Below are 27,883 nucleotides of genomic sequence, written 5' to 3'. Positions count from 1 at the left end.
TCTTTGTAAGTGCAAAACAGTGCCTTAAATGAGAGCTTTAGTTTTACTGGAAGCCAGCCTAGTTCTTGGAGCATGTAAATGGCCATGATGAGTTGTAACAGAGACCTGTAGCTGAGCTCCTGAGAGAAAAATACTGTCTTCTACAAAAATTCTGGTTTCTTGTATATATGGAGAAGTAGAATACTAGTAATAGTATTGCAGAGTTCATCAAAGCTATAACAAAATCTCATTCCTTTTCCTGTTTGTATTCAACTTCATTTTCCCGAGTAAGACTTATCTTTCCATGGGGATTTGGGGACTATTTTCTCACGAGCTATATCTGGCCTCCCTCTCAGTGAGGCACACTTCCTGTGGGCCTCTGTCTCTTCATCAGGAGAGATGGACTACATGTCACTTGTGTGCTGAAGGCTGTGCAGCTCCTCTTCCCTCTTCTTTTGAGCAGGAGATAGGACACAGTAAACTTCATGCTGATCTTTCTGCATAGCCTCAGCAGGACGTAGATGAGCAACTAAGCAGTGTTTCCCTCTGTACATCTGCACTATCTGAGCACACCAGGAAGAAACTGCTAGTCCCCAGACGTGCAGAATTCATACTGTAGACACTATGCATTCTGTGTTTGTTGCTGGTGAAGTTCATATTGACTCTGCCCTCCAATAGCCTTCTGTCATTCTTCAGGACACAGCTAGAAAAATGTCAACAGTTGCAAGTACATTGATGGCTGGAGATGCCTGCCTAGGCAGGGTTCTGCAGAGTGTGCCTCAAGAAGAGAAACTTAGCCATCCCTGAAGGATGGCTGTCTGTCACAAATCATTAGATCATTACTGTCTTGCCTGTTTGAGAGGCAAACTGCTTTTTATTTTCTCTTGCAGTTGGACAAAATACTGCTTTAGCAATGGAAATCTAGATATTGTCTCTTAATATTTCTATTAGAGGGTCTGATGCAAGGAAGGACAGAGAAGGACCAAATGACAGTGAGATCCAGTTAAAAAGCAATAAATACAATCAAATACAAAGGAATCCGATTGTCATTGTGACAGTTACTGCCACAGGGGTTAGTTTGCAATACCAGCAGTTGATTTAAAGACCAGCCAAGCCTTCGACCGTGTTACGCTTGTAGAATTCTGTATCAGGCAGGACAAGGATGCTACATCTCACTTAAGTGCAGGCAGAAACCTTTTAGAAGGTAAACTCTAGACAGCATGATGGCAATAACTTCTTTCTGTAGAGTCTATGTATGCACACCTTTCCTTTGTATAAAAATCTTCAGCTATGGTGACTGCTATGAATACAACAGATACCCTACAGCACTGTTCCCCTTTCATCTGTCACCTAGCCACACCTCTTGCAAACTCAGTGTTGCTCATGTCTATCAGATTCTTCCCTGTGGACAGAGAAAAAACCCAAGCCATAAGGTGGGGTACCTGTTAAAGTTACACAGCATCATACTGACACTACAGAAGTGATGGATTAGCACTATTTCCAGCGTGCTATTCTCCTGCATGTGAGCTTTTCATAAAGGAGTTACACCAAACAGAATGTTTGTGAATGTTTTTTCTTTAAATACAATTTCCAGTTAGAGTTCCACTGGATAACACTGGATTATAAAGTAGTGAAAAAGGGAAATGCTTCTCTAAATAAATTGTCTATGAGTTTCTTCCCAATTGCTGGATTGTCACAGTCCCCATTGGATAATGGCTGTTTTGGAGGAAACAAATCTGAGTTATGCTACATATACTGAATTCCTTTATGTTTATACCTCAGCAGTCGTACTGTTAATATCAATGCTTGTGTATTGCCCCTAGTGGTTATGGTTGCAGACTACTTTATTTCAGAAGAATAGCCTGCCTCGCGTGTTCTTGGAATTTTGTGGTTTATACAGACTGTTCTGATACCATCCTTCCCTTTTATCCTTTTATCACTTGTGCCTATTGATGCGGTGTACCTTACCATGCAAGGAGTATCTTCTCTAAATGACTGATTCATGGAACTTGAAAACAAATCAGCTGCAAAAAGGGCTTTTAGTGGCACTTGCAGGTGGATTTTTTGGCACAACTATTCTTTTCCCTGCATTAAGACATAAGGGAATCAGCAGTACAGCTGAAAAAATAATTTCTCCCAAAACAACTAAAATTAACAAACCTTGCCCTACAAATGTGGCAATATGGGAGATGTGATGCAATTGTCTTAAACTTTGTGAAACAATAAATCCTGAATTGTGGAAATTAAAATGCTCTGTTAAAAATTATTTCTAGTCTAACAGTGAGAAGTGACAAAGTTGAAAACAAGTTACTGTGAACCAAGTTAAGAAATTAATGAATCTGCTCATCTTGAATACCTAGTGTTTTAACTCTTTCCTACATTTATTCTTACGACCATTTTCTCTGGTCTCAGTTTGTTACTACAGCACCAAGTTAGGTTTTTGTGGTTATAAATATGAGCTAATTTAGTCATTGTGAAGACTTTTAGACTTTGCTAAGGAGGGAAATAAGTAAGGTACAATATGAAGCTTGTATCTTAGATTTTATGCTATATCCTGTTGGAGAAAGAAAGACTTCACCACGATGGCTTGTTTATTTTGATGAAAACGGGCTTTAAACACATGCTAGACAATGGCAATTTTATCTCCTTTCCACATACATAGAAACAGTAAGTTTGTCTTTTTTCTTACTGGATTTTTTTTGATCCATGTTTGTATCTAATCTCAGTTTCTCAGATGAGAAGCTGAACTGTCAAGTCACAATATATTCAGTAGGGGTGTAATGCTTTGGAAACGTAATATCTTAATGCAATGGATTTATGCCCAAAGGAGAAAAACAGTCTGTGAGAAAGGGCTAGAAACCTTTCACTGGGCCCATGGCTATTTAAGGGTCAGATTGTTCTGAAATGCATACCTTTCACAAGACATTAGAAAATCTAATCAGCACCTGTGTGAGGCAGTAAAGGAAGTGATGTTGCATCTCCTGAGAAGAAATTCACTGAAACACTTATTTTAAGAAATCCATTAAGTTAAAACAACCATCTTGACTGCAGAAATCAAGCAGATAGTACTTTTAGCAAATCTAAAGGGAAATGGAGTTAGTGGTTACAGTAAGTTGAAGTTGTGTGTATGAGGTGCTTAGACAATGAAGATGCCCTGCTTTAGGTGTATTGCTGACATAGCTTTGCAAGTCTACCAAGATTGAAATGCACTTCACGAGAGTATTTGCTGCAGTTGGGTTTGCTAGACGTGGGTGCATTAAAATTCTGGGTATGCAGTGGTTCAGAGGCTTCCTATATTGGTTTTATTTTTATTAATAGAAGTAAACAGATTTGGGTTTCATTTTGGCATTTAATTGTGGTAGCTGTTTAAGTAAAACTGTATAATATGGTATTTCGTACAGGTACAGAAGATACTTTGGTGTTAATCTGGTTATTATGACATCCTTGACTCTCAGCTTGAGAGGCTTGGGTTTGACAGAGGGACCATTCAGTGGATAAGGAATTGGCTGGAGGGTGACACTCAGAGTTGTGGTTGCTCAGCATGAGCCAGCAATGTGCACTCACAGCCCAGAAAGCCAACCCTAGCCTGGGCTGCATCCGAAGCAGCGTGGCCAGCAGGTGGATGGAGCTGACTCTGCCCCCTCTGGTCCACTCTCCTGAGACTCCACCTGGAGTGCTCATCCAGCCCTGGGGCCCCCAGCTTAAGAAACACCTGCTGGAATGAGTCAAGAGAGGGGCAATGAAGCTAGTCACAGGGCTGGGGCACCTCTCCCATGAAGACAGGTTGAGAGAATTGGAGTTCATCAGCCTGGAAAAGAGAAGGCTCTGGGGATCATCGTGTGATGATACACCTCTATCTCACTTAAAGAAGAGATTTATAACTTTACAGAATTGTTGTCTTCTGATCTTTAGATAACAAAACTAGGATGGCACATTGAATGATGCCTGCTCAAGTAGTTTGGAACAGTTTTTAAAAACTATTCCTAATACAATTCTGCAGTAAGGGTCCTGGATTCTTAAAGCAACTGCTTTGAAGAGATGATTTTACATTATCACTAAACCATCTGAGCTCCAAGGTCCAAGGATGCCAGATTTCCCTAGCTTTTATTTATGCTAAAAAGGCAAGACTCAATACTCTGGAGGAGACAGTCTAGAAAACTTCACTCTGCTATAGAAAAGAGCCTATGAAATACAGGGCACTGCCAAGCAAAGTTTTTTATAGCAGGTTATAGAAAACTGCAGAATCTTGCATTCTGGAAACATCTAATGGGATTTACTGAGAAAAAAAGGACATTTCTAAAAGATGTGCCAAAATAAATTTGCTGTGTGTGAAGCAAAATGGTGGATGCATCCCATGAGTCTTTCAGAGTAGTAAATCTACAGTCTTCAGCAGAACTCTAATATTAAGATAACCTGATGATTTTCTGGAAGTAATAAATCCAGAAATGTGACTGGATTTTAAAGGTTAATTGAAAGAGTCAAGGTTTCTGACTTTTTACAGGAAAAAACTTACTTAAAATAGAACTAACTTTTTCAGATCCAGAAACCAGTTACTTAGTTCTGCTTTAAAATGCCACTTTATTTGTTTTATTTACTGAGTTCCTACTTGAGCTAAGGATGCCGTTTTTATTGACTGAAGCCTAGTGATAACAAAATTATTTGCATTCTTGAGGTTTCTTGTGTAGATTCTCTGAAATTACCCTGAGCATTCCCAGGAGATTGTTGCTTCATTGCCTAGCTTATGAGATTCCCTATGGATGTTTTTCCATTACTGCAGAAAGTAAGTAAGAATATTAAAATAATTAATTTATGCTAAAACACTCTTATCTGTTGCTGCTAGTTTTCTTTCTCCCTCAAAGTCAATTTGTACTGTCTACATGTTAAATATGCAAAAGCTCTGTAGTGACAGAAAGGTGAATAAGAAAAGTTCCAGTTAAAATTTAGCCTAACATGTTCAATGGCTTTTTTTTTTTTCCAGCAAACTCTTCCTGCAGTTTTTACATTCAGTATGTGACCAGTGGACTTGAGTAATTGTGGTATTTGCTTACATCTGGTGAAGATGGAGGGATAAGTGTGAATTATTGAATTTTTTTTTCCTAGTACTGGCATTGTCTGTGTGACTTTAAGTGACAGTTCTTGGAAGCTCTAATGTGGACAAAAAACTTGAAGACAAAACTTCAGGATACTTCTGTGAAATTTTGAATTCTCTAGCTTTAACTGGGTTTCTACTCTGAATTTCTATTCATGATTCCTACTGCCTTAGAGCTGTAAAACACAGATGTTACCTACTGTGCAGCACAGTGAATGGGGAAAAATGTGTGGAACTTGTGGTCTTGAATTTGCTAAAGAATTGCAAAGTCTCCCTGCTCCATCAAACAACTTTTGCTCCTATTCTTGGTAATATGGCATGGTTTTACTTGTCTTTCCCTCATGCTATTATTATGCTAGGTTGGAAAGCACTTTAAATATGAAAAGCAATAGATGGTCAGCTCATAGCTTAGGAGTTCTGAAAGCACACACATACACAACAACCTTAAAATCCTATGTGAAAAGGGTCCACTGATCTTACCCTTTCCATGTGAAATCTTATTGTTCCTGTTGCATCCTTTCCTGGTGCTGGCTTTGAAAATTTAACAAAATATTCCCTATATTCTTGTTTCTTCTTCTCTCCTGGTGGGGACCTGTATCACATAGACAAAAAAAATTCTACCTATCTCAATCCTTTAAATACAGGACTCAAGAAGGAAGATGATTTCTTTGTATGTTTTCTCTGCCCCATCAGAGTACAGTGTTCAAATAATACACTCAAGTAACTGTTCTCTGAGTATTTAAAAAAAGCCTCTTTGCCATGGAGTGAGTAACTAAAGCAGATCTCTGAGTATTTCTGCTACATCCAAAGAACTGTAGCTCTTCTGTTAAACTTTGTTAACTTCATCTAGATGGTATGAAGCCAAGGATAAAACATGTTGTCTGTGCTGGAGTGCAGAATGTTTCTATAAATGTGAGATCTCTGCAGTCACAGACTGCAGGCTTTGTTAGCCTTTCCAGATCCTGAGCCAAAAATAAGCTGGTGAAACAGATGGGGAAGTGGGAAGCTGGAATTACTAGATAGGCAAAGTGAAATTTCTTGGGTAATCTTAACTGCAAATTTTTGTGCTTTAAGTGCTTCAGTTGAAATTAAAATTTATTTCTCCAATTAATTTATATCTCTATACAATTTTTATTATTTTTTACTGTAATCTTGATGTTAGAATGTTTTGATACTTTGTGATGCTTGTTTATGCTCTTGAAGCATTTGCAGAAATAAGGTTTCTAGAGATACATTTTTTAAAAGGTTGAGTTTTTTAAGCACTAGAGAGTCCAACTCTTTGTTTTCTGGTCATAAATTTTGCTAGATAAAACTAAGTAATTTTTAAATTTGTTTTCTTCAATTGAAAAATGATAGTAAAAATTAGTGTCATATTCTAGGATTCTATATTCATCCGATATAAATCTTAAAGAAATTGAGGAGCTGTTTATGAGGAAAATACAAGAAAGCAACAATACTACTCTTCAGAACGTTCAAAAAAATGTAAATTGTCTTGGACAAAGCAAAAGAACACCAATTGATCACAATACTCCAAGTGGAGCTGTGCAGAAAGGAATTGTTTGTGTGTCTGGTATTGAGGAAGAAATTCCAGAAGCAGTCATTGATGCAGAAAGCGACAAAGCTGCTGCAGGTAGGTTTGGAATTAAACTTTTTTTCTCTTTTTATCTTTTAAATAATTGTTGAAATATTTCTACAGTTGTGAAAATGCAGGCAAAATTAAAACTATTGTTACAGCACAGCTGTCATGGATAGTCTTTTCTATGGCCCTCCTCATGATCTCACACTTAGAAGAAATGAATTGCTGCAGAAGTTAGGCAGGCACAGTTCCTAGCCAACGTGTGGTGTAATAAATCTGGAGTTGCCAGGCATCAGGCATGGTCATCACCACGTCCTGTCTTTTCCCTGGAATACAGTGAGCTCCTCTCTCACCATGTGGGACTTCCACACAGCAGAGTATCTCCCTTGTTTTTCTTTCCTAGCAAATTGCACTGGTTCCACTGTTGTTTTAGGAGGGTTCTGGAACCTGTCAGAATCTTCCATACTACAGCTCTGAATGAAATCATACAAGGAAGCGTTCAACTGCATCTTCCCCAGAGGTGCTGGCTGCTACAGCTGTGTCAGTGACACAGGCTCAAGCAGCACATCTGTTCAGGTGGGACCTGTGGCACTGCATGCCCCCAGACTTCCTCAGGGGCTGCTCTTCTTCAGTGCAGAGGTGCCAGACCTCTGCAGAAAAGAATGAACTGGGTGCATAATCTTAAGAAAGAATAGCTGTAGCACGTCTTCTGTAGATACCAAATAGGGAGCATTGGTCGAGTTTCTGATAAGTCAAAATAAGAAGTAAAAGGCAATGTTTGGAAAAGTTTTCAAGGAAAAACCTAGCTTGAATATGCAATAATAAAAAATTTAATTATGCCAGATTCTTTTCTATTATTTTGTCTGTGCACTGTCAATAGTCTCTTGTACACCTTACAAACTGAAAACAGCTTTTTCCCCTATATGCAGGTGATTCCAAAGTAGAAACCGCGTCTGTGTTAGGAGAAGACTTATTGATGCTCTACAAGAAGTGCTGTTGTCCAGATATTAATATTTGCGTAGAAGGCAAGCATTTTCAAGCTCACAGGTACATAAGTATTTACAGTAAAAAGTTTTTCAATCAATAACATCTGGTATAAAATGCTGCTGTTACTGTAATCTGTAGGAAGTTACTGCTGGTGCTGGTCTCTAGCTGTGAACTGTTACAGCTTTTAGGACTTATGTGTGGAGTGGCTCTACTTTGATACTAATGAATATAATTTATCATCAACAGCAACTATTTTGAAAACAATTGTGCTTTTAGCACTTCTAAGATTGCCACTGTAATCTCATATATTGAGTATATACTCATGGAAATACTTGTAGATTTTTTTCCTAACTTTATATATATAGGAAATACAAAATAATAAAAAGAAGCTGTGATCTGTAAAGAAAACAAAAAATCTACTAATAAACTGTTCAGTTCTTAATGCTGAATAAAATTTCCATATAGGCAGAAAATTTCTGGAGTAGTAATTTTTGTTTTGGCTCTGCAGAATCTGTGCATACAAAATCTGATTTTACTTTCATTGCTTCACTTTTGTAGATGTAAGGATTGTCAGGAGCCTTTCCTAGATCAAAAGTCCAAGACCGTTTAAGAACTTTGGCTTATTGTACACCTGTGGCTTGGGAAAGCAAATTAAAGTGTCAGTACCATTGCTCGTACCTTTGATATAAGTCTGTTTGCATTTGAGATAGCAAACTAGACAGCATGTATTTTGTTCCCTTTGAGTATATTAAGTAACTGAGAGGGACTATAAAAACCCTCCATTACTTCTAGTACTTTCTCAACACAAAACTGGGGGTGGCAGTTTGTTACTGACATTACAGTATCTATAGAGAAGGAATATCATAATTATGTGGGTATTTGGATATATGCTACATTTTCAGAATGAAGTGTAGTAAGGAATGTTTCTTCTGGTCTACATTAGATGTTCTCAGATACATAAGTTTGAGAAACAAATGCTTTAATGCAGGAAAAATAGTGCAACAAAGAGCTTCTATCAGCAGAGCTTCTTTAATTTAGGCCACTTGCTGCCTGGAGCTATGTATCTAGTTTAACTAGCATCAAAAGATATGGCAGTAAATCATAGAGAAAACAAGGATGTTCTGAAACAGGCAAAGGACTTGAGCTCGTTTTAGCCCTGGGTCATGTGAACAGTAGGAGCTAATACAGGCAATGGAACTTTCAGTTTCATTGTGGTAAAAGCACCAGAATGATTTATTTACTGTAAGGGTTTTTTTTAAGTTCTCAAACTGGAGACAGGCTAGGCCCCCAGAGTCTTCCACTTGTGTCAGTATTCCTTACTTTTCTCATGAAGTCCTGTGAACTTCCAATAGACTTTAGTGTTGCTGGTTTATGTCTTCCTAGTGTTGCATTCTTACAGAGCTCTGCATGAAGCAAGTCAGATTTGGTTGGTAATAAAACTGGCACTAAGGCCATCACTGTAGGAAAGCACAGATAAATTTATTGCAAAATAATTTGGTATCTCAATATATTTTATAAATATATGCTGATAAAATTTAAATTTAGGTACTGCATACTTGTCCATATTCTGCTGAGTACCTGTCTTATTTAAAATGAGTCTTTGAAATACCCACTCTAACTATGCCCTTGAACTTGACTGATCACTGTTCATTACCAAAATTCATTTGGAACAGAATAAAAAACTGGAGATAAGTGTATCCCATATCTCTATTGTGTTATTGTATCTTATAAACAAAAGATTGTGTGTGTACCCAGAATTTCATACACTTCAGGTTAGGATGTAATACCCATTTACATGTGGACGTATTTCACTAAGATAGGAAATGTTCAGTAAAAGCTTTGTTGTTATTATTTTTGCTGGATGACTCACAGGAGGAATGTGCGAGAAGGTTCTAATTTAAGGTATTGAGACTTCTGAAGCAGGAGGAGGGAGGACAGATGAGAGAATTCAGAATATAAAATGACTGTAAAAGAGACCATAAATAGTATTCTTCATGCTTCTTCCTACGCAAAATCAAAGTGCTCAGAACCATTTTAAGAGACAAATACATGTAACAGAAAGGATTCTCAAGCCTGGCATAACATTTTGCTTTTTCTGCCACAGGAAATACACAACATAAGCTAATTTTAGAAATAATAGGAAGCTTAGAAAGTGTCATGAAAAAATTCTATGTATGAGAATATTATCTGTGGCTGTAGTAAGCCAGATAAGATACATAAAGGCTCATGCTATAATTGGTGTGGATCTGGAAAACTGAAATCACAAAGCAGTTTTCATCCACTATCTTGTCTTCCTCTCTGCCACTGCACTTCCACCTTAAGAGTCCTGTTGCAAAGGTCTTCTTACCTGATATTTTGAAGCCTGATAGTGGTAGAGATACTGAGCTACAGACTGCAGCTCTGGGGTTTCTTTATTCTCTTTTATGGATGTAGTAGTAAACTGAATTAGTCCCGTTATGGTCAGTTATATGCCTTTTAAATATAGAAGGGCAGTAAGTGTAAACAGAAGTAGCTGATAGCTCTTGTTGTAAAAACACATCATATTGTCCTAGAATGTGTTAGTATCAAGTTTTGTTTGACTTGTGGTAAGTAGCAAATTCTGAATACAAGACATTACATACTTATAATTTTGATAAATACACATTTTGTAATATAAGAAGAATTTAAGATGTTCAGGATATAATTATTTATAATGGGGCTGTATAAAATATTTATTTACTTTATTGAATAACTGTTATTTAGTCTTATTTGGTAAATAACACAGGAGAAATAAATGTGAAATTTTATATAAAAGGAAGATGCTTGTGGTAATAGATTTCCTCTGTGTGAATCTCAAAGTCGTATTAAAAACAAGCTTTAACTGAAAAATTTATAGAGTACTGTTTGGTTTTTTCTGCAGCATATTTTGAAATTGCAGACATACTGGGAGAAAAGGCATGCAGTACACAGCTGATACCTTAATGCATAAAGGGCAAAGATTTAAGTCAATGTTATCAAAGTGTCTCATCATGAATATTTGTATGTAGTGGAATAATGTTTACTTTTTCTCTCTCAGGGCCATTTTATGTGCCAGATCTAGTTACTTTGCTGCTATGCTGAGTGGAAGTTGGGCTGAGAGCTCTCAAGAGCACATCACTCTTCAAGGGTAAGTGTTGTCTCTGCAAGTCGTGGGGGAGCAAAGGTAGGCAATTTACAATTGCTGCAAGTATGTAACAACTGTGCTGTGCACAGAGCCTGAAGATTAATGTGCCTTGACACTTTTCTCCAGCCTGGTACATTTCCTGAGTACTGTTTTGACTTCAAGATGAAACTGTGTGTAGTGTATTTGTTAATATTGTCAGATGATTCAGAAAAGTCTTTTTCATCAACAAAAGGGCACTAATCCTTTTGTGTAGAGTATGTTTTAATATTCACAATCTACTTGAGAATTCTTTTCTTTCACTTCTTGTTGTACATGTCATGAAAAATACTGTGAGTGTCTGAACAATGTAATTTTCATATTTATTTGTACAATAAGTATATTTACAACGTAAAGAGAAATAACATTTCCTAAATAGTGTTTAATTATGATATTTCAGCAGCATATATTGAAGCAATTTTATCTAGTGGGCTTGTTCACCCTGGCTTTCTGTGTGAGAATAATGGAGCTGTCACTGTAGGATGAATACTTAAGACTTCATAAATAAGCTGGGGATTGCCAGGGTAGTTCTTTTCAGTATCAGAAAACTCTAATGAAATACATTCAGTTTCTTTTAAAAGCAAAGGAGTACTGATCCATGTACATGTTAGCTTTTTTTTTTTCACGCATGATGTTGGCCAACTCAGTTTTCTTCAGAAAGAACTGTGTACCTTAGAGTGCTGCAAAATGTAACTGCTTTGTGTTAATGTAAAATCTCTTGGCCAAGTAATACTTTCTTAAATGTTCACTTTAGTTTCCTGTTAGTGTAACAATGCTGCTGCCAAATCAGAAAGGTTATCTGTTGATTTGGTTATACTTCCAAATCCTTATAAAACAATATATTTGCAATTTAATTTATTCCTTAGTTTTTATGGTGTTTTAAAGGCTGATAGTCACCAATTACTTTGGTGGTCACACTTCTCTCTCTGTAATTGGTTTCTCTGTGATTAACAAATTTTATCCTTATCTTTCAGTAGAGGCATTCTCCTGAGAAGTACTGAATCCTTATACGAGACTATTCTCATGCCAATGCCTCATAATTTGTTATTATGAGTCATATGCATAATTTTACCTTTTCCAGTTCACTTTTCTGCTTAGTGCTGGTTTCTATGCTGTTTTCTACAACACTTATAAATGAAGTACATATGGCTTACTCTGAAATAATGAAAATTCTGCTTAAGGTAACAGCTGTCAAGACTGTGGGGAAACTCCTCCTCACTGACTTTATGGCTGTTGTGTGTCCTGCTATACAGGGAGACAGCTGTGCTGATTTTGCTTCTTTCATGTTGCTGGGTTTTTTTCCTTTTGCTTTTAGTCATCGATGTCAATTGCTTAAACACGTCTGATGTTTTAAAGGGTCTTAGCTCTGCATGAATATTCCATTTACACTCATGCACACAGCACTTGTGGGTCCTGAAGATTGCACACAAAAATGTATGTGCACAAGTACAAGACAGTGTTGTTCAGATCATGTCCACCATCGAGGCAGTCTGTGCCTTTCTGCATTAAGATGGGACTGTGAAAGGATGCAAACACTGCTGTGTAGGTCTGCCAGCTTTCTTAATCTGAATAAAGACTAAATATTCTGAGTAACATTTCTACTTAGCATTGTAATAAAACTTCTAAATATATATTTTAGTGTTGCACGAACAAAAATATATCATAAAATAAAGAGTTAGAGTAATTATAATAAAACCATTTTAAAATATATAGTTACTTAATAGTTGACTTATTGCTGGTAAAGAGCTTGGCAATGATGAAAAAATCCTTCTTCAATACTATCAGTGTAAGCAATATTGTTATTAGTATTAGTCTGCTTATTACTTATTTTTAAAGATCTAAAGTGTTAGAAAGTTTCAGGAAATCCATTGAGTTGCTAAATTCAGCCCAAATGTAGTCCATTTAGATACTTCTCCATTGCAAAATTTTATTGCTTTAATTTTTTCAGATGATTTGCCTTCCATTCATAGAGCAGCTGGATGATGTATCAGCTTTTTTACCAACTTCCATTGGCTAAGAAATGTGATGCATTTTATTATGGGCATGTCTTTATTTGTATTTTTTTCATTCTTTTTTGCAGTATAAGCCATGCAGAAATGAATGTTGTCTTGCATTTTATATATGGAGCTATTTTGGACTTCCCAGATGAAGTTGATGTTGGGTATATGTCAAATTTTTTAATTTTTAATTTTAGTTTGTGCCTGTTTGCTTGTTCTATATTTTCTCAGTTAAAAGGAAGACTCAAATTAAAAAAAAAGCTGTTGAAGAAATCTTATCTATTTGACAGCTACTGGAAAAGGTGTGCCAGCTGGTTTTGGAATACCCTATGAGGAGAGTGAAAAACAGGATGATGTTTATACCAAAATAATTCCCAATTGACCTGTACCTTCCTTTTAGTTTTCAGACTAATATATACAATGTGTGATAGTATATAACAGTTAATATTTTTAATTTATTTTTGAATAATCACTCAAGGTGATGAAAAGGCGAAGTAGTTAGTCTTAGATCCACAAAAGATGATATACATCAATGTAAATGTTAGCATTTTCTTCTGAGATCGTTTTTAATCACAGTTTTATACATAATCCTGTATTAGTGAAGTAAATTCTGAAATTCTGAATTATTCTCTGAAGCCATTTATATATTAGGTGATGAACTCTTGCCACTAAACATTAAAATGCTACCATTTCCTAAAAATATGGAATTGTTTATAATATGTCCCAATATCAATGTTTAGCTAATTAAATGATATAGAAAATAAAATATGATATTGATTATTACATAAAATAATCAACAGTTTGCTTACTCTGCTTTTTAAGAATGTCATCAATAACATTTTATGGAATCTTTGGGAAAAACCCTACAAAATTCCAGAACTCCGCTGGCACAAATATTTTTTTTCATTTGCTATCCTTAAAATAGAGAAACTGAGAGTCTTTTAAACAGTTCCCAGCTAGAGACTGAGGCTTGTTTTTATACAGGCTGAACTCGATGGCTGGGAGATTATTAGTAGGTCCATGTATGTTTCTGCTTTGAAGATTTTTCTTTGGCAAGTGTCACACTTGGTTATCAGTCTCTTTCTGCACTAAGTTCTGACTGAACCAAGAGGTAAAGGTAGCATGTAAATTGTCCTGTAAGGAAAATGCACATATCACAAGGATTTTTTCATTCCTGTCACTGCTGCTTTCTCTTCAGTCACATGTTGGGCATTGCAGACATGTATGGGCTGGATGGACTAAAAGAAGTAGCTATCTACATTTTGAAAAGAGATTACTGCAATTTTTTCCAAAAGGTATGTCACTTCTCATGCTACTTGGTGAGCTATAGAGCCTGAGAATTTCAAATCTGTAACTTAACACTAAATCATAGTGACAAGATAGCAAGAACTCTGTGATCAAGGTGTTGGCTGAAGTCAACAGTCCCTGTTCTCAGGTGTGAATGTGGGATAGATGGGAGTAAGGCTTGTGATATCACCTATTTATAGACACTTGGAAACCCCAGCTGATTAAAAGCAGTATTCCACATGATTCATTCAGTGTATTAAATGACACTCAGTATAGTTTAATATGTGCTATTGTAAATGTAACTGTTCTTGGTGGGCATGTGGAAATCCTATATATTTGCATATCTTGTTTCATGGGCATTTATTTAGAAAAAAAAAGCCTGTTCAATTAAATTGGTTTAAAAGCAAACACTTGCTTAGAATTGAGCATTTCCATGCATTAGGCTCATGAGGCTGAATCCTGCTTTACTGACATGTGGAAATAGATGACTGCATAAAGGCAAAAAAACTTAAATACCATGGCAGCTGACATTCCTTCTGAATCTTTGAACTGAAGATTTTGTATTTCTGTATAGTTTCTGTAAATCAAATGTACAATAATTTGATAATTTTCTCACAACTCTAGCCTGTTCCTGGCAAACAGCAACCTGTACTAGAGTGCATGGCTATTGCTCATTCACTGGGAGTGGAAAACCTATATGCTGCTTGCATGAAGTAAGTAAAATAAAATAAAATTGGTTTTGTCTGCTTTCTGTTGAAATTATTTTATTTTGCAAGATGGGTTTCTTTTGGCACATGGAATGTTTACATTTTAAATGTTTTTTCTTCGCAATACTTTAGAGGTATCACTTATGCTAACAAGAGAAGATAGACTATTTTTCATCTTCCTTACCTAAGAATGGCTCTCTTTTCAACAGATGGGTAGGAAAACATTTTGCAAGATGTTTTTCAGAGAAAAGCTTTGCCAATTTACCTACTGAACTTCAGAACAATTGTCTTGTTATGTTGATTAACTCTTTGGTAAGTAGTGTGCTTTGTAGAAAAATAGAGCAATGTAAATTTTTTCCTTATTTAGCTGTATAATGTAATTTAAGAGATCATAAATACAGTTTCTTAAATCTGTAGTACATTTATACTATGTAAAAGTTCCAATTAAAATAACAATTTTAAAAACTATTTTGATGTGAAATGTCATTGTTACTCTTCATGACACACAGTCTAGTGATTATCACACCCAATTCCACCATAATAACAGAAAATATGTTTATGAATGACAGTTGTGACGTCATAATGCAACATTATGGAAGTGTTCAAGGCCAGATTGGATGGGGCTCTGAGAAACCTGGTCTAGTGGAAAGTGTCCCTGCCTACAGCAGGGAGGCTGGAATTAGAGAACCCAGGCCATCCTATCGTTCTCTGATTATCTATTTGGATAGTGAGAAACAGGAAATCACTGTATCAATTTCTGTGTTACATGGTGGCATACATCATTTTTGATTGCCTTTTCATCTTTACCTGTATTCCAATTTGGAAAAAATTGACTTTTTTTTTTTTCCAGACCTCAGGTGGTTGCTGGCTATCAGGGATCACAAGCTATTTGTTTACAGGCAGGCTGACTTTACAAAAATAAAGTAGCAGTATAGTATACATATCTTTTACTTCTCAGATAACATACTACACTGGTCTCCCCAAAGCTCAGCGTTCATTTTTTGTAGCACTTACTTACATTATTCCAATTTAGACCTGCCTAAATTTAAGTATTTTCTAATTGTATTTCTGTATTAAACTATGCTTAGAGCTGATTTAAGGTAACTGATTTGAACTAGACCTGTTAACAGAAATTTGGTCAAGTACTCCGCCTGTAAATACACTGAATTGTAACAGATATATGAAAAGTATGTAAAAATAAAGGTAAATCTGTAGAGCTGCTGCCAAACATGACTGTCTCTGTATGTAATTGTAATGTGAATTGTCACAGACAAAATGTAATCTAACTAGCTCAGGTAACATTCACAGCATGATTTTGGTTCTAGCACACAACCAACAATGTATAAATATGTGACATTTCGTATATCTCATGCTGAAGTCCTTGTCCCCATGTCTGTGTTACCCAAACTAAACAGCTCCAGTGTGGCCGTGCCACAGCAAACACAGCCCTGGTTCAAGAGCTGCACTCTTGAATGGTTCTGGCCAGGAACTACTGAAAGGACATCTTGCTGAAAGGACTGTGAAGCCTTCTTGGGACTGTTTTTTTCAGGACTTCAGTGATGAAGTACTTAAAGTGCTGAGGCCAGCAGGTTGGCTAGGAGTAGCAGCTGCAACTGCATATTCAGGTGAAAGCCTGAAAAATGACAGATTTCAGAGCTGTGTGCCTATAGGTTTGATATTAGGTCAAGGTTCTTCCCCCAGAGGGTGGTTGGGCACTGAACAGGCTCCCCAGGGCAGTGGTCACAGCAGCAGCTTGGCAGAGCTCAAGAAGTGTTTGGACAATGCTCTCAGGCACAGTGTGTGACTCCTGGGGATGGTGCTGTACAGGGCCAGGAGTTGGACTTATGATCTGTGAGGGTATCCTTCCAGCTCAGCTGTGATTCTGTGATCAAGAGAAGCTTGAGAATATTCAGTTATAAAACCTGAACAGTTCTACCACAATGCATAAATCTAACAGAATAAAGATGGCAGCTATAATACCTCAGGAGTATGTCTAGTATCTCAAGATGCTGGGTGCTCTGCCACTGTATTGTATCAGCATACTGAGGTGTTCCTAGAATATACATATAGCAATGTGTTTCATACATAGTGTAAAATTCGAGAAGTTTTGAGTAACATTTTCAGGTACAGATCAGTTCATTCTGATCTACAGCTGTTCATAGTTAAACCACCACCCACCTCCAACTCCAAACTAACTCAGGTGCATGCTTTGAGCACATGTAGACAGAGTTCTAGGTTCTTCTCTAGGCCCTTGTGCAACATTATTAGGACAGCTGAAAGGTAAATGTTCAGGCCCTCCTTCCCCTCTGCTTATTCTAGTCAATAAAGGTGCTGTGGTTACAGTTTGTGGTGAAATACACGCGCTGCTTTGCCAGCAATTGCAGAACAGCCATGGCACTGTGGTACTTGGTACTGCCCCCTTTGTGTACCCAGCTTCGATGGGAGCTTTTTGCAGCTTGGATGAAGTGGGTTTTAGTTCCCATATTAATGATTTAAAATTTGTGTTGGTGTGTCTTTGCAAGATTCACTGGTATTTTATGGACTGAAGTCTCGAAAGCATCTAGAGTTACAAAATTAAATGATGAAGCATAAGCCTCTTCTGCCCAGGGAATGGTTCTGGTGAGCATTCATTTCAGCATTTAAGACACCCATTCCAAAAACTTGTGGAATTCCCAGGGGAGTTTTTCACAATCTGCAAAAATGCTTTAAGCCTGCTTGAGGAATGAAGAAGAAAGGGTCTGACATTAGTTTTGCAGGGGCTATTGTATGATTTACAGTCCTTTTTCTCTGCTGCTAGAGTTCTCTTCTGTAAAACTTCAAACATTTACACCCAGTTAAACAGTATAGCTCTGCTGATCCTTTAATTTACTGATGCTGGAAATGTAAAACATAGTTAATGTAACAGCCCTTTAGAGGGAAAAAAAAAATGTGCAAAGAAAAAGAGATTGTCATTTCCCAGGGATTTTCCCATCAACAATGATGAACACAGAAACGTTAAAATGGGAGTAAAAGCACTGTCCAGGTGCTTTGTGTGCCTATCCATGATGTCTCATCTTCATGCAAGAAAATTACTGTGTTTTTAGATAAGTAAAGTGGACTCCACTTTAAAATGGTTAGGAAAAAAGTACAATAAGAGAAGCAAAATTCAGTTAGAACCACTTCTACAAAGTGACGATTTAATTAAAAGTCAATGAAGGCATTTTATATTTCACTGGAAGTGTCTAATGGGAGTAAATGCTTATTGCCTTGTGAGCAGTGGTTGAATTTGAGACAATTCAAAAAGCTTGTAATTGAGTCCAGTGGGAGCAAAATCAAACCATGAGCATATATGTAGTTCTTAATTTATGTGATTTGCCAAGAAGCAAACTGAGTTTGCCCGGAGATGAGTAAAATAATTTTTAAAATATATTTTAACAATAGATGGTCAGATTTTATCTTTTAACTGTAATATGCACAAAGAAGGTACTCCCTGCTAACTTGCATAGGACAAATGTGATTGTGATCTGAATTTGCAGTACGGGTTTTTTGTGTCAAATATTTATCTGAACTGTTACTTTTTCAAGTGTTACTGCATAATTTATCAGTGTCCTGCTAGGTCACATTGAATAGAGCTTTCAGGCCATTCTAATGTGGATAACCATAAATTCCAAGTTCTTTTCAAGTAACGTGTTAGCCAGTAGAGTTGCCCTCAGGTACTGTGCTGATGCAATGCATGAAAGAACCAAAGACACAGACCGGGATAATAAATATTAGCAAATCTGTCTGCATGTTTGAAATGTAACTAGAAACATAACAGTTACATTTCTTTGAGAAACTTTAGACAACAAAGAGGGTAAGTTCAGTTAACACTCCATCTGGGAAGACAAATATTTGTTGTCTGACTCCTTTAAATGAAGCAAAAGGATTCATAATTATCAAAATGTTTTTTCTGTATCCTGAATGCTAGGCCATCCACACTCACCTAAAACCCCAACTTAGCAGTTTTATTCAAGAATTTATTACATCTTTCAGTGACCTATGATCTTTTTCTCTATTCAGCTTCTCCAGCTAACATTTGCCTTGTTTTCTTCAGAAGTGCAGTATGTGATGACGCAGTTGAAAAATTATAATAAAAGCCATTGAAAACTTTAAAACTTTACTACCTAAATTCAGGCAAAACTGAACCAATAGAGATTTATTTTTCTGCTTTACTTTCAAAGGCACATATAATATTAAGAATTATAAACCCCAAGAATTATTTAAATAAGGGAAATAATGACATGATTGGATCCCTGTGTAAAAGCTCAGTAACTGAACAGATGCTATTTTACAATCAGCAATTCTTTAGGTAATTGCTTGGCAACAGGCTAATTTCTGTTTCTGTTTCAAGAGCCACAAGAATGCTGCTTTCCGTTTGATGGAGAGTGACCGGCTGGTCAATAGCCTGCCCCGAGTGAAATGGACAGAGACAGCTGTGGCCTTGGCATCACGGCTGCATGAGGAATGTGTAACCTTTATTGTTGCAAACTTCCTACACGTAGTACAAAGTGAAGGCTTCTCTGTTTTGTTGCAGGTAAAAGTGCCCTCAAGTTCTTATATGCTTCCAAATAAATTGAATTATATCACATTTTTGAAAGATCAGGCTGCTAAATTACCAAAATAGTCTCAGCTTTTGCTTTGAAGTACAATTCTATGGAAAAAAAAGAAAAAACCCACCAAAACTCTTAGGCAGTGCTAAGAGTTTTGAGGGGTGGGTTTTTTCAGGTTTATTTTAAAGCATGTAAGTGCTTTGATACACAGTGCTAATACTGCATTCAGGTTACGTGTTTCAGTTAAGCAAAAGTTCCAGTTGGTTTAGTGGGACAGTTTCTGTGTTGCAAAAAGTATAGATATCAGCTTTGAAAAAACTTTCAGACCCCTGGAAAAACAGCCCAGATTTACAAGGTTATGAGTATGAGCAGTGTACTCAAACTTCTGCTGATTTCTGTCGTGAGCTGCACGAATGTGGCAATGCTGCAGGTTCTGGTGAGAACTTACCTAGTCACCCAGCCAGTTCATTTCTCCTGTGAAACATGTTTTTTAATATGTACAGAGGAGTGAAAAAAATAAAGAGGGAAATGTTAAAACAATTTGCCTTTTGATCCAGAGTTACGTGGGGCTGTAAATTCATCACAGTGTGCTTGTTCTTAAAATTTCTATTAATGAACGAGGCCTCAGGATAATTTCCTGAAGGCCTGGAGAGGGGTGGGGTTGTGGAATGGATACAAAAGAAGATGCTCAGCTTTGGAATACCTCCTGCACAGCTTGACAGCAGATCCTCTCTGCTCAGTAATGCTTTTGCATACAAAGTACACGCTTTTGTTTTAAACGACTGCCTTTTGTTGTTTCCTCAGGCACAGGCAATGAGCAGCAAACCTGACCTCCTAGAAGTAATTTTCAATGCAATTGAAAAAAGCATTAATAATGAAAATAGCTGCTTTCTTCTTGTAGCAGTGGATATGTTGCTGGACTCTGCAAATGTGAAGGAGATGGTAGGTTCTTAAATGTGCAGTGCTTGTAGAAAAACTCTTCTGGTACAGTTTCATGTCATGGTTCAAATCAGATGATATGGTGTGAGCTCAGATGGCTCAGTCATGCAACTGGGGCCAGACAGAAAAGCATCTGCATAAATCCAGGGTCCTTTTGGAAGTACAGAAAATGTAGGCATTTGTTTACTTAAAAGAGAAACCCCATCCTGAAGTTGGGGTATTAAATAAAATTAAAAAAAATAAAATAAAAAAATAAAAAAATTCCTGTGTATTACTAAAAATGTAAGTCCTATGGGCAACACTGCCCTATTGATCTTTACTATCACTTTAAATTTGTGATAAGAGAAAAACTTAGCAAAATGTTGCATTACCTAAAATGTGCAGTGGAAGAGAGCTTATTCTCTTCCTCCCTAAATATTTCCCCTGCTTTTTGTGAAGGTCACAGGTACATTTGCTTTTATTTTAAACTGTCCTCTACAGCAAGGACTGACACTTAACCCAGTGTGTGTTTTTTGGATTGGGTGGAGGTGTCAGGCTCCATGTGTGTAACATACCGTGTATATTCACACAATGTAAATAATGACACTTAAGCTGTGGTTGACTTATTCTGGGAACAATTCATAAATAGTATGACAAAGAATAAAAAATAAATGAAACATTAATTGCTGCAATCTGGTGCTATTACAGATTTACTTGGTCAAAGCAATGAAAATTTAATCAAATACATTATTTTTCCCTGGAGTATTTGACCTTGTTGTGACACAGCTGACAGTGAAGAGCTATTATGGGGTTCATTTAAAAAAAAAAAAGAAAAGGAAAAAAAGAGCAATGAGAGCAACGTATTGTTTACTAGTGCTGTAATTTGTAGGTTTTAAACTATAGAAAAAAAAATCACTGTCGTGGGCAAAAATCCTTCAAAACCAGCATCTCCATCTACCAGACCGTTATAAAATATAAGTGATGACATCATTGATCTAGCTTAGGGAGTAAGTAGATTCTGAAAGGAATAATGACTGGTTGCTATGACAATATGCCCCTGCCAGCTGCTGATTTGTTACTTGAACACAGGGTTTTACGTGCAAGATCCAGGCGCTGCGTGATAAGCTCTGGGTCTTCCTGGTTCAGTCTTTTTATGCTGTTCGTCACACAGAAGGCTGGAAGCTGGTGAGGCCAGACCATCAACAGAAAATACAAGCAGGTATGTGTGGCATCAAATGGCATTAGAATTTTTTAGCAATCTGTTCAGTGGCTACAATGCAGATGGAATTGTGGAGCCTGATACAAATTAAAGCAAAATTTGTGCTGCTTTGTGTTTTGAAGTGGTGTTTTAGAATAGAAGCATGATGGCATGCTTAGGTAATTTCAAACATGGGAATCAGTAAGTCATTTTCTGTGAAGAGTCTTCCCTGCTTTTCTTTTTAGGAGTACATATGATAGAAACCCCCACCATCATGTAAATGGATTCCATTCTTATTTACAGCTACTCTAAATTACTGGAAACACTGCAGTAGGATTAAAAACCTGATCTGCCTCATTTTTAAGGAGATAAGGGCTGTGGATGAATTAAATTTGCACAAAGCAGATTATCCGTTCCCTGAATTCTGTTTCTGTCCTTTATCATTTTCTCCATGATGTATAAATATTGCTCATCTCTTGCATAATGCTCATCCTGTGCACTGTGAGCAAATGCAGATAGCTGGGCTCCTCGGCTGACTGGCATTGTGATCTTGTGTGTGCTGCTGCAGAGAGCCCCTAAGGAGCTGCATGGTGTGCTCTCAACATTTTAACAGACAGCACTTCCAACTAAAAGGAGTTTTTGTTCTGAACACTCCTTTGTTTTGACATACACGAGTATTCTGAGGATGTGGAACTGATGCTGGAGTTCAGGTTATGGTTTAATATTAGCTTTGACAGTACAGTGTTGTAAAAGAAAAGAATGTTAAATACTTCTCTGAATTCAAATCACTTCTGATTCAAAGGAGACGTGAACATTTTTATATCCTTTTCCTTAAAGACATTAGTAGCAAGGATATAATAGTTATATACCTAGCGGTAGATGAAAATTTGATTCTACAATTACATGCTGAAAGATGCAGTGACAGTCTTTCTAAGCATGATTTAGGATTGTAGCCAAGTAATATCTCATACTCCTCTGTAGAACAGGGATAGGATTTCTTCGTGATTATAAAATCCTTCAGAAGCAGAGGAGTTGGCTTTAGAAAAAAGGGTGGGTTGTTCTGATATGGGGTGGTTTACTTTTAAGGTGGTCATGTCTCCATTGTGAACGATGTTTCAGCTACTTTACACTAGTGCTTTCAGTAGAAAAAAATATTTAAAATCAAGGTGTGTCTTAATTTTCCAAACTCCATATTGCCAAAATTGTTTTGTTCTCTTTTAGGTTAAATTCTGACTGAAGTTGCATACATTTTATATATGAAAAGGCTGAAATGTTTGCATGAATTACCTGGTTTTAATTACAGGCAAAGCAATCATACAATATTGCTAGACAAATTTTAATCTTCAGGGGAAATACATGTAGGATAACTTAGATCAACTTTCATCTTAAAGATTTCTGGTGGTGTCTTTTCTTCTAGAAATTTAGCCTATATAGATTTAGAAGACTATAACAGAGGAGGAAAAATGCCAAAATAAGAGGGATAATATTGTGGTTTTTTCATTTACAGCCTGTCTTGTGTTTTCTTAGGCACAAGTTTATAAGGATTTTGTCTAATATATTGGTATGTATTAATATGCAGAGTCATTGCTAGAAAAAGGATTAAATCCTTGGGGTGCCATTTTCAGCATACCTTTTGTGTGATTTTTAGAGACTTATATAAAAATTATTTTTAGTATCTTTAGCAAGAATTCAGCAGAATTTTTCTATTATACATACAAAAAATGTTTCTATGTATAGTGCCTCAGAACATGAGGCATTGAATGCCTAGATTTTTATCTATTTTTTGCAAAACCTTTTTTCTAGTTGAAATATGAATACAGACATAAATGAAACCTATCGATTCTGGGTCTGTACAGTGTCTATAAATATCCCTTTTGCATTCTACAAGTGCAATTGATTCAAAAGCTTTGTTGAAAACTGCTTTCCTCCCAGAGTACATCAGATGAAAAAAAAGGCATTCACTGCCTGAAAACTCCACATTACAATCACAGGGATAATTCTCATGACATTATGCTGCATGCTATCCAAAGAGGCACTATGACCTTAGTGTGTACATTTAGGTATTTTGGCTTTGCCAATTTTGAAAACTAATATCATTAACTTTAATGTAATTAATCTTTTCTCTATAGAGTATAAATAAATACCTTATAATTAACGATACACTTAAAAGCCGTTATCCTCTAAATTTGAAGGTGTCTTTTTGTAAATTTTGTACACTTTTAAAGGTCTCAGTGCACTGCTAGCTATAAATGAATTGAGCTTGGATAAACAAAAGTGGATATGGGAACATGGAAAATGGACATGGGGAAACAGAAGAGTTAAGTAACTTGCTTATGGCCATGTGATGTCATTGTAGAGCCCACATTTTTTGTTCCAAACATAAAACCATGTATTTTCACTTAACATTTGCCATGTCACCAAAATTAGCCTTTCTAGAGTAAATCAGAACCCAAAGAAGTGCTTTTTGATTTCACATGATGTTAACTGAGTAGGCTGGCTTGATTTCTGCCCCCCTTCTTTCCAACCAAACAGTGAAGAAACTGCTTGTTCCTTTTCCAGCTGCATTTGACAAGGGTGATGACCGAAGACTTGGCAAAAAACCTGTATTCACCAGTTCTCAGGTAAACATTTATATCCAAACATTTAAAACGTTCAGATAATTGCAAACAAAACCATTTTCATTATTTGTTTAAATTAATACTTATTTTCCATATTGCCTAATGGAATTTGGTTTTGAAAAATCTGTATTTTCTTGTAAACTGTTTCTGTAGAATCAGTAATGATTACTGGAAACATCTTAGGACTTAGACTGTGTTCTGCAACATTTTCAAACAGAGCAGCTCAAATAAAAGGCAGGAATTTGTGTCCAGAACCTCACATTCCTGTCTTGCCACATAATGAAACTCATCAGTTTCCCAGAGCAAATGGTTTGCTACTGAGCTAATGAATCTCTGCTATTATTATAAGCCACCACAACACTGAGTCTGTTACACTCCCTGCTCTGAAAAATATTTATTAGTGCCCTCAACAACTCTTCTATTGAAACTCACACTCAAAACTACATTATTAAGTAGTAAAAAGCTGGTATGGGTTTCACATGATTTGACAGTCTTGCATACATTGCAATGACACTGGTGTCACAAAGAATCCCTTTCATGCACTTAATTCTCCATGTTTCAGTTCCTCTTTACCTGAGAGAATCAATGCTGACATTTCTGTGTGGAGACGCTGTTTGGTAGTGGTTAAAATCATCACATTTTGTAAAATGATTTTTGTCTTTATGTTTGTAATAATGCATAGTGTTTATTCCTTTTTGGAAAATATGCACATATAACTCAAAACATTTTCTTACTTAAGCAGACACTAATAATATAAATAAGTAAGTATTACAGAGTAATTTGTCCAAAGTAAAAGTGAAACTCAGATATTTCTGTCTCCTCTACATAGAGCAGTGCTTTAATATTCTTGAAAGCCAACAAACTGAGCTAAAATGAGTGTGTGTGTATGTATATACATAGATACATTAAAATTTACTTCTATTTGTATCTTGTTGATTTAGATTCATGTACTACTTTAAAAGTAGATGTGTTTCAGAAATTACAGTTTATGGATAGTTTGGTGTTACAAGTATGTTTTGTTTGGATTTTTTTCTGATGCCAGTTTTTTGGTTTTTTTTTTTTTTTTTCCCTAGCTAAATAAAACTACTACTGCATCTGTTGGTATAAGGAATACTTCCTGGGCAGAACACAGCAAGAAAGATTGCTTGGGAGATTCTTCCACTAATCAGAATAAAATGAAATCTGATGGATTAGGAGCATCTGGACATGCATCCACCAATAGAAACACTGTTAATAAGACTTCAAAGCATGAGGATGTAAAGGGGAAAGATGGCAAAAAATTAGTTTCCAAGATTACCAAGGATTCCAAACCTGGGGAAAAAGCTGCTCTGCCAAAGGCTAGAGCTGTTATAAAGACAAAAATAGAAAATAATGGAAATATGAAGGCTGAAAGTATGCTTACCAAGCAAGATACAGAAAAGACATCATCTGCAAGTGGACAAAAAAATTCAGGAAGCAGCAAAGGACTAAGGAACCATGAAGGAAAAGTTGCAGGTGCCAGACCTAAGGTGCTGACAGTAACCTCAAGCATGCAGAACAAAACAAAGCCATTGAAAAAAACCACAGGGAAAGAATCACCCTCCTTGGTGACTGTGGCAGCAACTTCCAGCAAGTCAGCAAATTCAAACATGGACATCCAGACTGCGGGTGAACAGACAGAGGAACCCAAAGAGGATAAATCAGAAGAGGAAGGGAAAAAACAGACTGGTAATTTTTTATAATTCTTTCTGTAAAGTTCTCTCCTGATTGGTCTCAGGCTGGTCATACACTGAAAACCAGCCAGGGAAGTTTTCTATAAGTTGGTAAGAGTTACATTCTTCCCCTGTAAATGAGTATAAAATGACTTTTTGGTCAATTAAAAGCCATCTAAAACAGTAAACATTTTACAACTTTAGCATGTATGGTCTTCTCAATAACTGATCTTCATATATTAGATTTTTTTTCAGTACTTATATGCAATGCATTTCCGTCTGTAATTAACTTTGAATTTACTCTACAGTAGTGAAAACAAAGGTATCTCTGAAGGTCTCAAATGGAGTCACCACTAAAAAAAAAAAGACTGAGCTTGAGGCTAATGCCACAACAAGCAGGTATGTTACAAAGCTGTTCAGTGCTGCTTCATAGATGTGTGCATGAGTTTGGGAAGAAAGGTTTCAGGTGAGCTATTAAGCTTACCATAAGGTGTTCTTTTTACTCTGAGAATGGTTGTCTGTAGGATGTTATTTGCAAAGCAATTTGAGTTAGCTATTGGCAACATTGCTGTAAAGATAAAATTGGTTTGGCTTTTGTGTTGGACTGCTGCATGCTAATAATTTTTAAATTGTTATAGGTCATTCAGAATTCTGCACACTGGAGCAGTTAATGACTAGACAAGGTGTAGTATTCCATTTCTGGAATAGTTTAGATTAAACTGGACAGGAGACAGCTGAAGTGAAATTGTGAAATGGGTTATTATACATCCATGTTTGTATATAAATTCAAAATATAGATATATATATTTTATTTTCAAAAGGTTTACTTTTTAGGTTGCATTTTCAATGTTTATATATGTGTGCACATTAAAACACATGTATTTCTTGTTTAAATATAATTAAACATTGCTAGATCTAAGCCTCAAAATAATGTATGTAATGATTTCTTTGCAGTCTGACAAAAAAACCAACAGGAAAAGGGTGTAATGAGCAAAATGTACAAGCCATTCTAAAGAAAAAAGGGAATGTGAGTATGAATTCTGCAGCACAGCAAAAGACTCAAAACACACCTACCAATTCTCCCAAGAACCAAGGTAAAGTTTCATACAGCAGTTAAATGATCTGCCACTATTATGCAAAGCTTTGAGATTTGTTAGGTTTTTAGCACAAGTATTTGGAAAAATCTTCTGGAGAATTCTGGGTTTTTTTCCATATTTCACTTTTGTTGACAATCCTAAACTGTAAAATGCAAATTAATGTGTTAACTTCAAAATACTTCAAAGACAGTCTTCACTGCCAGTCGGTGTTTTCTTCTGCTTGTTTAATCTGCACTGCAGAATCTTCCATTTGCTGATCCCCTGCACTTCTGCATTTGGAACCATGACTGAGCTCAACAGAAATTCTGTAGGTCAAGCATCTGTAGTAAGTCTCAAAGATCTGGACTGCAGACTGCTTTATGCCTCCCTATTTTGGTGTTTTCCTATTTCCCCCTCTCAGTAGTGCTACTGCTGCTGACCCCAAACAAATACTCAATTTCAACAGCTACTGATGGCAGGGGTCGGAAATGACACTGTAGAACACTGAGAAGAAATACTGCTTTAGAAGGATGCAAGGTGTTAAGGATGGAGCTCCAGTATTCAAGTTTTATTATCTTAAATGCAGTGATATAGAAGACACAGGTTCTGTCAATTTGTGGTCATTAAAGATCTTGCAGTATTTTCCGACTGAGCAGGGACATTGACTCTGGTATTCTAATCACATTATAACTAATGTAATAATTTTCTGCCGCTGTTCATTTCCTCTACAATATAAATTGAATGCAGTACTCATTACTTCCTGTGCTAAGCTGCTGTGTAGTGTTTGTATGCATTATTAGAGAGCTGCTGCTTTTTACTGCAGGGATGACTACTTCAGTTACAGGCTGAAGTGATTCCTGTATGTATATTCTATGAACTGCCTTAAAGGTGCCAAGATGGTATTTTTGTCTGCTTTTTATTATTTCAAACTTAATTCTTTAACAAGCCTGAAATCCCTTAATTACATTAAAAGTTGAGTAACTTGTTTTTTAACATAAACAAACATTAACGTAA

General features: G+C 36.4%; 1 protein-coding gene across 1 annotated transcript in view; it reads left to right on the top strand.

Annotated features, from left to right (window-relative positions):
- Positions 1 to 27,883, top strand: part of BTBD8 (BTB domain containing 8) — a 34,716-nt gene that overhangs the window by 2,123 nt on the left and 4,710 nt on the right. The window contains exons 3-16 of the mRNA XM_053984679.1: positions 6,448 to 6,698; positions 7,574 to 7,691; positions 10,687 to 10,776; positions 12,890 to 12,970; positions 14,005 to 14,101; positions 14,718 to 14,806; positions 15,010 to 15,112; positions 19,170 to 19,352; positions 20,173 to 20,310; positions 21,376 to 21,505; positions 24,044 to 24,105; positions 25,176 to 25,809; positions 26,102 to 26,192; positions 26,748 to 26,887. Of these exons, the coding sequence (XP_053840654.1) occupies positions 6,448 to 6,698; positions 7,574 to 7,691; positions 10,687 to 10,776; positions 12,890 to 12,970; positions 14,005 to 14,101; positions 14,718 to 14,806; positions 15,010 to 15,112; positions 19,170 to 19,352; positions 20,173 to 20,310; positions 21,376 to 21,505; positions 24,044 to 24,105; positions 25,176 to 25,809; positions 26,102 to 26,192; positions 26,748 to 26,887 (2,207 nt within the window). The remainder of the gene's footprint in view (positions 1 to 6,447; positions 6,699 to 7,573; positions 7,692 to 10,686; positions 10,777 to 12,889; positions 12,971 to 14,004; positions 14,102 to 14,717; positions 14,807 to 15,009; positions 15,113 to 19,169; positions 19,353 to 20,172; positions 20,311 to 21,375; positions 21,506 to 24,043; positions 24,106 to 25,175; positions 25,810 to 26,101; positions 26,193 to 26,747; positions 26,888 to 27,883) is intronic.

Source organism: Vidua macroura, chromosome 9 (genome assembly GCF_024509145.1).
Source record: "Vidua macroura isolate BioBank_ID:100142 chromosome 9, ASM2450914v1, whole genome shotgun sequence".
In the NCBI taxonomy this organism is placed as follows: Eukaryota; Metazoa; Chordata; class Aves; order Passeriformes; family Viduidae; genus Vidua; species Vidua macroura.
The sequence above is the reverse complement of the archived record's forward strand: the minus strand, read 5'-3'. Positions and strand labels throughout refer to the sequence as shown.